At 36.4% G+C, this 14,045-nt stretch overlaps 1 protein-coding gene across 1 annotated transcript in view; it reads left to right on the top strand.

The window, feature by feature from the left end:
- Window positions 1-13,831: 13,831 nt before the first annotated feature.
- The window catches only part of LOC136035316 (venom protease-like), a 46,198-nt gene continuing 45,984 nt past the window's right edge, over window positions 13,832-14,045 (top strand). The window contains exon 1 of the mRNA XM_065717026.1: window positions 13,832-14,020. Within this exon, the coding sequence (XP_065573098.1) occupies window positions 13,939-14,020 (82 nt within the window). The 5' untranslated portion in view covers window positions 13,832-13,938. The remainder of the gene's footprint in view (window positions 14,021-14,045) is intronic.

Here is a 14,045-nt window from a genome sequence, read left to right on the forward strand (position 1 = left end):
CTTATAGCACGAAGTTAAAGCTTCTTTTATCTTTTTCTCTATCCATCTATTTAATTATCATCTTTCTGTCTCTATCTCCCTCAAAGTTTTAGCCCGGTCCCAGAGACGTAGTTTCTCATTAACCTAGCAAGAAATAAAATTAATACCCTTTGATTTATATCATTACTTGACCGTGAGTCAAGTGCAATGAGGGCTTGTAGCGCAAAAACTTTTGGTAGGATCACAGACAAGCCATTTCTAGTTCTTCTATATACTGTTTAAACTCCCTTTGTGCCCCCGCCTCCCACACCACCTTTCAACTCCATCCAAAAGTTATTCCCAAGACAACGCAGGCATGCTATTTTGGTATCCTGGATACACTGATGATCATGATTTGCCAATCCCCTACTCCAAAGGATTATTCGAGATTTGTTTGATCCCTCCAACATTGAATAGAAGTTTCAACTCGGTCTCCTAAGCCATACTATAGATATTACAAAAAATATATTCCAAATACTGGGGTGCGCATAAAGTCTTGATTTACTTCAATTAGCCTGACTTTACCAGTGTATATCCCAGGTAACTCTGGAAAATCTTGGCCAAACAAAGAATCCATAAGATTTCAAGGTGATTGGGCTTTCAGTACCAAACCTGGCTCTCCTTTCTATCAAAACCCATTTGTGAAGGCTAGATAATTTATACAGCTTGAGTGTCGTTCCATAAGGGTAGGATGGGGTCATTTCATCCTCATATGCATTCTTATTAGACCTTCTAACTATTCCAGTCAAAGTAACTACCTGAAAACCTTAATCTAGTGCCGTGGAGGGGTTGGGTAGGTTTCTTTCATATTTGAAGAAGGGAACTAGAACTTTGAATTTCCATTTAGAGGCACAAGGCTCTTTATTAAATCAACGCTACTGCATTGCTTTAGATGAAAATGCCATCTATCTGAAGAATCGCTGAACCAAATTCAAAATTATTTTCAACGCAGCTCTCAACTAAGCCCTTTGAGAGAACCCTTTGAGGCAGTCAGTTTTTGCCTTTGTCGAGAACTTGCTAATAGGCATGATTGCCTATTTCAATTTGCATTTCGAAAACATGTTCCGTTGGGGAAAGGTGCGTTATATCTTAGGCAGAGCAAAAACGCTGCCTAAGTAAAGAACGATTTTGGCACAATGCGTTATTGATTGATTGATTTTTTTTTTTTGGTTTTGTTTTTCTTACACCATGGCACTTCGTATCGAAGGGGTGAACGTAGAAACTTCAAAAAGGGCTCATTCGTGTGGAAATTGAAAGGGCTAGTGCAATTTGCAATAATTAAAAGTGACTGTAGGGCAACTAACCACGCTCCCACGCCCGCCATTTCCTTAAACATATCCAATAAAAATTTAAGATATCCATTTTACTCAACGTTATTAAAAGGTCCAGAAATTATGGGTCAGAAGATGACAACCCCCTAGGTCCCTCAGGGCAAGGATTGTAAGTTATGTCCGGGAGTATATCAAGTTCTTATAGGAGGGGGGTCGTATATGCTTTGGAAAGGACTCATTGGATTTGTAATTAGAAGTTGTAGTGCCCTTTTTAAAAGTCAAAGTGATCAGATTGCAGCCCCCCTCGTACACACAAAAAATCACGTAGTGTTTTCCTAAGATGTTTTCCATAGAAATTTTTAGCCGGTCCTTTTATTTAAAATAGTTCAATGATAATATAATAAGGCTTTTGGGGTTGGTACAAACCACCTGAGCCTGAGGATGAGAGTTGTAAGCTATGCAGCAAGGGAAGTTAAGGTTCTTGTGGAAGGGATGGTCGGATAAATTTTTGAAATGGCTAGCTCGTTTGGTCGAAATCGGAAGTTCTAGTGCCAGTCAGTAGTGATGGAGATTAACTAGCTTCCCTCCAACTATCCCTTTTTCACCGAACTCCTCTGATTAAAGTCAAATGATGACAATTTTGTTTAAAACAGTCCAAAGAACATATAACAATGCCTCCAGGGTTGGCACAAGTTGTGCCCTGGGGGCATATAAGGTTTATATGGAATGCATGTAAAGGAATCATGTCTGAGTTCTATGAGCTCAGACAGAGCATGAAGGGCATTAAGATGAGTCTTTCAGGGAATGTTGAGGGGTGTGTTGAACTAATTCATAAAATCTTATTTGAATATTGGTTGTCAAAAGGGTATAACTCAGGAAAGACTGAGTATACTAATTGTAAATTTTGAGGATATGATGATTGAGATGATGAATTTACCGAAAAGATAATATTCGCATGTATTTGCCTGTTACTACTACTACTACTACAACTACTGCTTTTTCTATTGCTGCCGCAAGTACTATTACTACTGCCAATACTGACAGAAGACTTTCAAATACATCTAAAAAATCTTTCTTCGAAAATGATGGTAGTTTATATATTATTCCAAACAGTAGCTTTTCTGACCATGACGACCTTATTTCAATAAGAAATGTTTCGAGTTTACCTCCAAGCCAGAGTGAAAAGTCATGTCTTACCTCATAATCTACATCACTTCTTATTTAAGCGGCTAGTCCTCCTCTCTGCATAAAAGAGAAACCTTTATATTCAACCCTATACCCTGGAACAGAAAAATCTATTATATTCAGGTTCTGATCACTCAAAAACGTTTCACATAGGCCTACAAACAATGGTTGCGATTTAAGACACTCCATTGTCCACAACAAAGAACAATTAGCCGATCGGAATCCTTGGCAGTTCCAAAAAAGTAACGAATTTCCATTACATATATCCCATTTAGTAAGATCTTCAAGTTCAAAGTATGAACTATCATTAGGGTGATTTTTTTAATCCAGCTTTAAATCCCGACTGACCAAACTAAACATCTGAAAGCATATCATCAATAACTAATCTATTTTCCACATAATTTTTCAATCGATCACGGAACCCTGACATGACCTAAGTGTAAACAGAAATTGATAAAGAGTATAAGCAGAGGCAAAAAAAAGTGAAAACCATAAATAAGAAACAAAAAGTAGGGTAGCGGAAGCGGAAAATGGTTGAAAGAACAAAGAGTGAGAACATGGCACTGCACAAACAAACATGAGAAAAGCAGTAATTAAGCTGATGATCCTTCACCGATTTGATCCTTTGCACTTTGTATTTTCCTGATATTCGGACCCTGATTGACAAAAATCATTCCATCGATTGACCATGCGTTCTTTGAACCAAGTTTGTTTCGAGCCAAAATCAAGCAAGTGTTTGTGCTTTCTCGTTAAGTACTCCGACACAAATATACCAGTTTTTGCTAGTTTCGATTTTGCCATGAACACCGTTTTTGCAGCATCCAGATTACAAAACACAACACAAACGGTAGACACGTTAGAACTGTTGGAGACTGGATTTGATGGACTGTGGAACCGACGAAAGCTCAGGATGTACGAATTTGCAATATCCGGTAGTCCCATTTTTTCCCCAGTAATTTGTTTCACTGACATCTCAACACTGGCTCCTTGTGCTTGCTTTAAACCACTAAAAATAAGCGTATCCATTATCGTTTTTTGGTCCATATCATCAAGTTTTGGCTCAATCACTTCGATTCTGTCTTCCAGAGATGCAATTTGCTTTTTGAGCCCAGATATCATTTTTTCAAAAGCACTGAACTTTGCCGAGTATTCAACCAAAATGGAATCATGGATTTTACAGACGATGTTTCTGTAACTGATGATGCTAGCCCTGTAGAAGGTACCGTGCTCAAGTTGTCAAGAACCCTTTGTTCAATTTCATTTCTCAAACCGCTTCGCAGATTTTAAAGTTCTTTTTGAGCATTGTCCACAACGGAGGCAAGAGAAGCCCGATCTAAATTTAACTTTTCTAAGTAAACATCCAGATTTTTTCTTCACAGCTTCATCAAAATTTTCTTGGTATGGTTCAAGCTGAGATTCTTGAACCGTTAATACCTCATGCGTGCCGTAACAGAAAACTACAAGTGTGATCGTTTATCTTTTGAACGATATTTTTGATCGGTTCATTCAATGATCTCTATTGCTCTCGTCAGAGTAAGACGCATTTAAGACCTCTATGCGGATTTATGTGAAAATATTACTTCAAGAACTTTTGGATACTCATTCAATGCTGAAAACATTATTTCAAGAACTGTTTGGATATTTAGTAATACGTATTAATATTTGGATATTAGTACAATATTAATGTACAATGGGCCGAAAAAGGAAAAATCCGAAACGAGAAGGTATGAATATTTCACTAGACACCTCAGATGACAGCTTTAGATAGCTTTACATTTGTAGGGTCCAATCATATCGTTTTTTAGGAGGTTTTCTTGATCCCCTTTCGTCATTTCATAATCATATTGAGTATTTAAGATTAAAACTTGCTCAAAATATTGGGTCGATGTATCTTGTGAAGAATATTTTTCCCTTTACCATTTTAAAAATAATTTGCCACTCTCTAATTACTTCTTATTTGAATTACTGCTCAGTTGTATATCTTAATACATTTTGGAAGCATATAAAACCCTTACAGGTTCTACAAAATAGGGCAAAATACTTGGAAATTTCCTACATCGACCTTCAAGACTTAAAAACGTTTCGGAAACTAAAACATTATTCCTCTTTTTAAATTTGTTAGATTTCAATGAAATGCGAGTATTAGATACTTCTATATGGCATTTTCAAATCGAAGATTCTAAAAATTATACCTATGACAAATCTCTGTTAATTTTACTTCCTCACTCGGATTGTCGGAGGTCTGGGATGTACCGAATTCCGAATTCCGAAGTTCTGAAAGGTCAATGTTTTTGATTAGGTACCAAATACCCTTCATTGCTAACAATTATAAGCTGAATAATAAAATTCTGTTTGATCCATCCCAAAAATATCAATTAAATTTAAAAAAGCAAATATTAAAGATTGTTTGCTAAAATTTTGATTATTCACCATTGGTGAATCTTCTTATTTGTGTATTGGTGATCTTCTTATTGGTGATCTTCTTATTTGTGTGTTTTGTTTTGTGTCCCTTTGTCTGGGATGGCCTCCCACGCCCCTCCTGCCCGATATTTATTTATTTACTTATCCTTGTTACTTCTCTTTTATGTTTTTTTCTATTTTGTTTGTCTTTTGCCGTGTTAAATTTCGGAATCATTATTACGACGAGATGTTGATGTTTTTTCTATGTTTTTGCACTGTCCCAGCCTTACGAACTCTGCTCTCTGTTGGGGCATAATATTGTTTTGTAATTTTTAAGTTGAATGAAGAAAAAGTTGAAAAGTTGAAAAAGAAAAGTTGAAGTATCCACAATTCCCACCGGCTAATTTCGAATCCTCCAGGCATTTTAGAAAAATGTTACCTTTTAATTGCCTTCCTTATTTATAGACGTGCCAGCTTTCGTCTGTTTCTCATTAAAATTATCCAGAAAAATATCCAGAAAAGATTGAATTTCCTCGTCACTTGAGTAATTAGATCCAATACTTTTACAAAACGTATGAGTTTACTCTATTGTGTAACACTGAAATCCCTATTCAAAATATAATCCTTGTTCAACACTGGTCTTAACTGGACGAAGTCTGAATGAATACTGCTACTGTATTCAGTATTTCCACTTTCTCATTTTTTAAATCCCTAATAAAGAGCTGAAAAATCCCTAGAAATCCCCATCTTCAGTTTTCTCATTTTACCCGTACCATTGAAAAGTAACATATTTTGGCTTCTTAGATTGAAGTCTAGCTATCACTACCATAATAGAATGTCCTGTCATGCCGTTTAAAGTGCTTTTTAATCATCAGCTAAATACAAATAGCTTCAAATATACTTCAAATAATATTAAGCAAATAAAAAAGAAAATGTAATACTGTAATGTAGATTACAGTACAAGATTTTTAATACTGTTCAATCGTAACTTATGTCTGATGTGTCTTCAAAATTTTTTGTATGGTGGCTGAAGCTTTCACCATTCTCATGTGGTGAAGTAACTAATCATCTTCAGATTCCACACTTTCTTGAGCCCTTTTCATTCCATATTTTGTTTTTAAAATCCCCTGCAAAGTTTATGTTTTCAATTTACTCTGACAGTCAGTTTTTACTACTTTTACAGCACTGAAAAACCTCTCGACATTGACATTTGAAAATGGAACAGTGGAAATAAATAATACTGCCGGTTTCAGGTTAGGATACAAATTCTGTTCCGGCAGCATTTTTTTTTTTCATCAATACCAAACACCAACAGGTCACGGCATCCATTGTTTTGACGTTTTCAATATCGATGAGGCTCTGCCTCCTCTACTCCTGCTCGGTTTTGGTTCCGTTCCATGGGATCTGTCCATACTTCCTAACAAAAGATAGCAGAGAGGCAGGCTGAAGTGATTGGGCTGACACTGGGTCAACCATTTCAGCATATTTGTAAATGTCATCTTCAAAATGGAACCTTTTCTGTATCTGGCCTACTGCTTTGATATAGAACGCCTATGCAGCTTTGAGAACTACTTCGATTGAATCAGGGGGGACGGCGGTATCTAACCTTGACGTACAGAGGGAATCTTGTTCGTTTGGACCCAAGGAAACGCTTTCAAGGGGAAGTTAAAACTTCCGATTGTTCACATCAATTTCTAAAGCACTAGTTGATTCCAAATAGTCCTTCTGCAGGACGTTCAATGCTGAGACCAATGTTTTAAGCTTTGTTTATACCCCAAAACTAGAAATATTTTGGTTTCAAGAGCTCAAATTGTGCTTAAATTTGAATTTGCGACAGAAGTGATTGTTATTTTTGTAAAGAACATAAAAAAAGACATCGAGTGGTATGTTCACTTTATTTGTAAGTCAAAAAAACGAACAACAAAAAATTTACCAATTATAGCATGAAGGTTCATGATTTTTCCCCTGGGTACGTAGGCTTGCCAAAAACACACAATCCATGTATTCCTACATGTGCCATTGTTATTAAAAAATGGCTGTCAGTTTCTTTGTCTGTTAAAAACTAGGGTAATGAAACGGTAAGAGAGGTGTTCGAATAGTTATAGCCTACCTCTATTATTCACGTCAGCACTTATAAAGCTGGCTACAAGTTCGAGTTCAAGTTTTTTTGATTTTACACAAAAATCGTAAACATCATACAAGTACTGTGGAGAAAAAGAATCGTACATGCAATGCTTGTCAAAAAAATTTACTACAGTAAGAACAACTACGTACCTTATAAAACTATCAAAATATATTATAACTTTATTTATCTGACCTGTAAAAAAATGACATGCTGACTACCAAATAATCTTATGAAAAAACAACCCAAAAATGACAAACCATATGACTTTATTAATCGAGAAAAGTCCAAGCTGAAATTATTGTTTGAAGCCCACATCAGCATGGAACTGTTTCAGACAGTTCTTTGTTGCTAGTTTGTTGCTTAGGACTCCTGTACATCTCAAATTCTGTATGGTGTTAAAATTTTTTAAGCAACTGAAGAAGTTCTTCTCTGTGATTCCAAGTTCAATTCGCAAGGAAACAGATCCTAAATCGAATTATCCTGCTTCTCTGATCAAGAAGATGATGATGATAAACAAATTAAAGGAAAAACCCCCAAAAATTTCCCTAAAAGTCCATGGGAGAGCAAAAATCCCTAGAAAATCCCCAAATCCCTAAAAAAACTCTCGCCCCTAAAAGACTTAAAAAATCCCCATTTTAGGGGGGAAATCCCCATAGTGGAAACACTGACTGTATTGCATATGAATAACTACTATACTGTATGAAGTACATTCATACTGTATAAATAAATACTACTACCACTACTACTATGATACAAAATGGATTAAGGCTACACGTATGAAGGTGAAAAGTAGACAGAATTTTGAAGGGGCATTTGGACTAGATCAAAACACACCAGGCGCATACAGTTTGTCGAAATGGCGTATCTTAAGAATTGACTTGGGTATTAAATTAAAACTCTTGAAGAATACACGAAGGGGAAGATCAATTGACAAAAGTGTAATATTTGTAAGTCACTACTAACATCAATACCACTGCTACTTTTCCTTATGCTACTACAAATAACTACTCCAAGTACTTCTCCAATTGCAACAGCTTTCTAGGCTTAGAGATTTAAGTTGAAACCGGGTGTCAAAAGAGTGCCAAAAGTGCATTTCAACAATGTTTTTGGAACGACTTAACGTGTCATGGGGAAATTTCTGGGGCATCCACCACCGAAACTACTACGAAAAGGTTTTACACTTTACACTAAGGTTTGACTCTTTCTCTTAACTCTACTTTTTAAAACAGTAAGAAACTTTAGCGTAAAGAGCGGGGCGTTTGTGAGGAAAAGCCCCTTTTATATACGGAGTAATTTCTGTTCGTTTTAAGTTTTAATGTTGCTCCTTACTTTCATTTAAAAAACTTTTTTTTTCTATTTAAATTTTGGCCGTTTTTGAATTAATGCATGTTTTTATCTTAGCTCTCCACACATAAATAATTAAAACAAAATTTGTATATTAATTAATTGCAATTATCCGAAGACTTTGAGTAAAAAGGAATGAAGGAGGAGGCCTAGTTTCCCTCCAATTTTTTGATTACTTAAAAAGCAAGTAGAACTTTTAATTTTTTACAAACATTTTCATGGGTAAAAATTATGCGTAACTTACGAATTAACTTACGCAACAAACTTCTATATTCGTATGTTTAAATTGCGTATATGAGGGTGTTCAAACCTCGTCGATACCTAGCTCTTTACACTAAAGCTTAAATGTCCCAATTCCTTAAGAATGACCTCGGAATCAAAAAGGCCGTACAATAAATAGTTGAAATTACTAAAAATACTTTAACGTAAATAGTGACGTATAAGGAGGAGGTAAACCCCTCGTATGCGTAATAATTTTTGTTTGTTTTAACTTTTAATGCTGTTCCTTACTTTCAGCAGAAAAAACTTTTCATGTTTATTTTTTCATTGTTTTTTTTCAAATAATGCTAGAAAATCCCGCGCCCCCTTCATTGAAATTCTCTTCCCCCCAAAAAACTTCCTCCATGGAAATATCCTCCCACATACCCCCCCCCCCTCAACTCTCCCCTCTAAACCAAAAAATCCCCCTGAAAACATCTGTACACTTCCCAGTAACCATTACTATATGTAAAGACAGGTCAAAGTTTGTAACTTGCAGTCCCTCCCACGGGGACTGCGGGGGAGTAAGTCGTCCCTAAAGACATAGTTGTTAAGTTTTTCGACTAAGACGAATAAAATGGCTATCTCAGAATTTTGATCTGGTGACTTTTGGGAAAAAATTAGCGTGGGAGGGGGCCTAGGTGCCCTCCAATTTTTTGGTCACTTAAAAAGGGCACTAGAACTTTTCATTTCCGTTAGAATGGGCCCACTCGCGACATAATAGGACGAATCAGTCGATACGATCACCCCTGGGGAAAAAAAAACAACAAAAAAACAAACAAAACAAGAGCTAAGAGCTTATATGGCACTTGTGACGAGGAAAGAAGAGCTAAGAGCCAAGAGCTCATATGGTATGAGCTCTAATAAAGTTCTATGAATCAATAGATTGATCTAAAAAGGAAAATAAGAGGCTTAATGCCGGTCAGGATTTAAAATAAGAACTCTGAGTCACGATGTCCTTCTAAATATCAAAATTCATTAAGATCCGATCACACACTCGTAAGTTATAAGTACCTAATTTTTTCTAATTTTTTAGATGGTCGAATCTGGGAAAACGACTTTATTAAGTCAAATTGTGCAGCTCCCTGACATGCCTACCAATTTTCATCGTCCTAGCACGTCCAGAAGTACCAAACTCGCCAAATCACTGAACCCCTCCCCCCAACTCCCCCAAAGAGAGCGAATCCAATACGATTCTGTCAATCAGGCGTCAAGGACAATTGCTTATTCTATTCACCAAGCTTCATCCCGATTCCTCCACTCCAAGTGTTTTCCAAGATTTCCCCCTCCAACTCCCCCAATGTCAAAAGATCTGGTAGGGATTTGAAATAAGAGCTCTGAGGCATGAATTCATACTAAATATCAAATTTCATTAAGATCCGATCACCTATTCATAAGATAAAATACCCCAATTTTCACGTTTTACAAGAATTCCGGTTCCCCCTCCAACTCCCCCCAATGTCAAAGGATCTGGTCGGATTTTAAAATTAGAGCTTTAAAGCACAAGATCCTTCTAAATATCAAATTTCATTAAGATCTGGTCACCCTTTCGTAATTTACAAACCTCAATTTTCAAAATTACCCCCCCCCCCCAAGAAAAAAAAACTCCACCAAAGAGAGCAGATCCGGTCCGGTTATGTCAGTCACGTATCTTAAACAGGTTTCTATTCTTCCCATCCAGTTTCATCCTGATCTCACCGCTTTAAGTATTTTCTACGATTTCCGGTCCCCCCCAACTGCCCCCCCCCCCAATTACGCTTGATCTGGTTGAGATTTAAAATAAGAGATCTGGGTTACGAGGTCCTTCTAAATGAAGTTTTATGAAGATCTGATCACTCCTTCATAAGTTAAAAATACGTCATTTTTTCTTATTTTCAGAATTAACCCCCCCCCCAATAGAGCAGGTCCGTTCCAATTATGTAAATCACGTATCTAAGACTTCTGCTTATTTTTCTCACCAAGTTTCATCACGATCCCTCCAATCTAAGCGTTTTCCCATGACTTTAGGTTCCCCCACCCAAAATCCCCCCAATGTCACCAGATCCGGTCGGGATTTAAAACAAGAGCTTTGAGACACGATATCCTTCTAAATATAAAATTTCAGTGAGATCCGATCACCCGTTCATAAGTTAAAAATGCCTCATTTTTTCTAATTTTTCAGAATTAACCCCCCTCCCAACTATCCCAAAGAGAGTAGATCCGTTCCGGTTATGTCAATCCTGTATCTAGAACTTGTGCTTATTTTTCCCACCAAGTTTCATCCCGACCCCTCCACTCTAAGTGTTTTCCAAGTTTTAGGCTTCCCCCTCGCAGCTCCACCCAATGTCACCAGATCCGGTCGGAATTTAAAATAATAGCTTTGAGACATGATATTCTTCCACACATCAAATTTCATTGAGATCTGATCAACCGTTCGTAAGTTAAAAATACTTCAATTTTCTATTTTTTCTGAATTAACGGGCCCCCCACTCCCCCCATATGGTCAAATAGGGGAAAGGACTATTTCTAACTTAATCTGGTCCGGTCCCTGATACGCCTGCCAAATTTCATCGTCCTAGCTTACCTGAAAGTGCCTAAAGTAGGAAAACCGGGACCGACAGACCGACAGACAGACCGACAGGATTTGCGATTGTTATATGTCACTTGGTTAATACCAAGTGCCATAAAAACAAATAAACACGCATCCGTGATCTGTCTTCTGGCAAAAAATGCGAAATTCCACATTTTTGTAGACAGGAGCTTGAAACTTCTATAATTAGGTTCTCTGATACGCTGAATCTGATGGTGTGATTTTCGTTAAGATTGTATGACTTTTAGAGGGTGTCCCCCCTATTTTCTAAAATGAGGCAAATTTCCTCAGGCTCGTAACTTTCGATGGGTATAACTGATCTTGATGAAATTATATATTTAAAATCAGCATTGAAATACAGTTCTTTTGATCTAACTATTGGTATTAAAATTCTATTTTTTAGAGTTCTGGTTACTATTGAGCCGGGTCACTCCTTACTACAGTTCGTTACCACAAACTGTTTGACAAGACGGGTTATAATGACAGGACATTGGGAAAGGCTATTAGCTTACCATAAAATAGGTTGGTAATCGCCGCTTATCTGGAAGCTTATTGTGCGATAGAGTGAAAAGTTCAAGAGCTTCGTTGGTGATATAAATTTTAAATGGTTGTGGAATAATGGTTTCTAATGAAAGGGCAGGAATATAACTGGAGACAAGAAAATGGAGCAAAATTAATAAACGGTGTGTTAGATGATGAGGACACCCAGAAACGTCTGGATGAAGTGTCAGCCTCGACACCCTTCATAATTTACCGGCAATGGGAGGAGGTCTGGGGCTAAGATATTTATTTTTAAGGTTTGCTTAAATAGCAATGAAATTAGTTAACATAAATAAGGAAGGGATACTTTTTTAGCATTTGGAGACAGAATAAAATATTTAGGTAGGGTAAGAATGATCGATGGCCCTTACTCATGTCACATATGTGGAGAAGTCGACGAGGATATAGTTTACCTTATAGCCCTTTGCCCAACAATATTGGATTTTGAGGAAATATTTATCTTCAAGTATTGTGAAGTCAAATTAGTGGTTTGTTTCAATAATCGGTTCAAATGAAGCATGGACAGTTAAAAACATGGAAAAATATATCAAGTTGGTATCGAAACATAAATAAAATTGTAAAGGGAAAGGAGAGAAGAGACAGTTCTGAAAATGTTGTGTGTATATGAATTTTTTGTTTTCGTTTTTTTTTATGTGTTGCTGAATTATTGTTTTGGGAAGTATTTTGTGCGTTGAACCATCCTCGTGGCTCGTTTTGCCCTAAAATATCTATCTATCATAACCTAAATTACGTAAAGAGCATATTTCGAACCAAATATACTAATTGTTTCCAATTAAGCATTGAAGAATAATTTTTACCGGATGTTCAATACATTAACCAGGCTTGGCTTTGAACATACAGACAAGGAGACAATAATTTTTTTTTACTTTTGCTAAATATATTCGTCTCCTTTAATCCGATGCCTGGAATAGCTGTCAAACTTTTTGGCATAAACTTTTATCACATTTTGGTGGCCTGGCAATCTCCACTTTATATAAAACTGATCTTTAACAACAATACAAAACGAAGTTAATTTATCAATTTTACCAGTATGTATGGTGTAACATATCACTTCGTATTTGTCTCAGTCAACCACTACCATGACTAACAAAGGTAATATACTGTGGTAATTCTGTGTCATTAGTAACGTCAATTGAATTCCGTAATCTACAATTTTATGCGGATGTATTTATTGAGTAGGTTGTTTTCCGTGTACATTCACTTAAACAGGTTTTTCGAAGTTTTACCTTCATATTATCATCTACCCTTCTATTTGTGCGGCATCTGCAATATTAAAGTATTACTTGTAATTATCGAAGGACCAACGAACTCTTTAAATTGCTTTTGCATTGCAAAGATAGTCATTTTCTATTGTGGTCAGTATTTAAACATTATTTATTAGTATCCTTTCTGTCATCAGACTGTAAATGATAACATGTGCGATTTTTTTTTTCTCATGTTCGTGGTGCCATGCGCACTATGACCTTTTGACTTTGCACTAGTCTCTCATTCAGCTTCAGCGTAAGGCTTTGACTAATGATCAAGTTGAGCCAAGATTGATGTGTTGGACAAACAAAAATGTTGTGTTAAAGAACTTTAACTATCCATTTTCTTCTTCGGGCAATTATAACAAGCTGTGTAGCCTACTCCTCCTTTTGGAGGTGAATTACTTCACTTTCCTGACAATTGTGACCAGAAGATGATGAGAAGGAGGGGACGCAAAAAGAAAACTCAACATGTTATATGGGACCTGTAATTGAAGGATGGCTATGAAACATTTGAAGTTTTTTCACTTCATGTAGAGCGTAGAAGGGACTGAGTACCCTAGCTTCTTGGTGCAACAATCTTCATTTTTTACTGTTAAGAAACTTCGACTCCTAATATAACAGACGCAATAAGTCTCATCAATGCTTGAATATAGTAATTCCTCCTGGTTAGCAAAGAAACTTCATAAATATTCTATTATCGCTAAACAAATTGTTTTTTCTTATCATATAATATTTTGATAAAGGAGTACCCAACCACAAGCTTCTTTAAAACCTCAATTTTTGATGCCGCGATAAAACTTGTGTCATTCGTGGCTTCCCAGAATAATAATAAAAAAAAAATTACGGGCAGTAATACAGGTCCTTCCACTTTGATTTGCTACTGGCCATTGCCTTAGAGCTTCTTTTTGTCATTTTTGAATCTAGTAGCTTCAAATTAAGCTGTGCATCTTGGCGCTAAGGATGAATTATAATTCTGTGGTGTTATTGGTTTATTGTCTAGGTGTAACCTTAGCATATAATTCCACAAGAGAGAAAAGACAAGGTAAAAAAAAATTTGCTTTTTCTGT

This window comes from Artemia franciscana, chromosome 14 (assembly GCF_032884065.1).
Source record: "Artemia franciscana chromosome 14, ASM3288406v1, whole genome shotgun sequence".
Taxonomy (NCBI): domain Eukaryota; kingdom Metazoa; phylum Arthropoda; class Branchiopoda; order Anostraca; family Artemiidae; genus Artemia; species Artemia franciscana.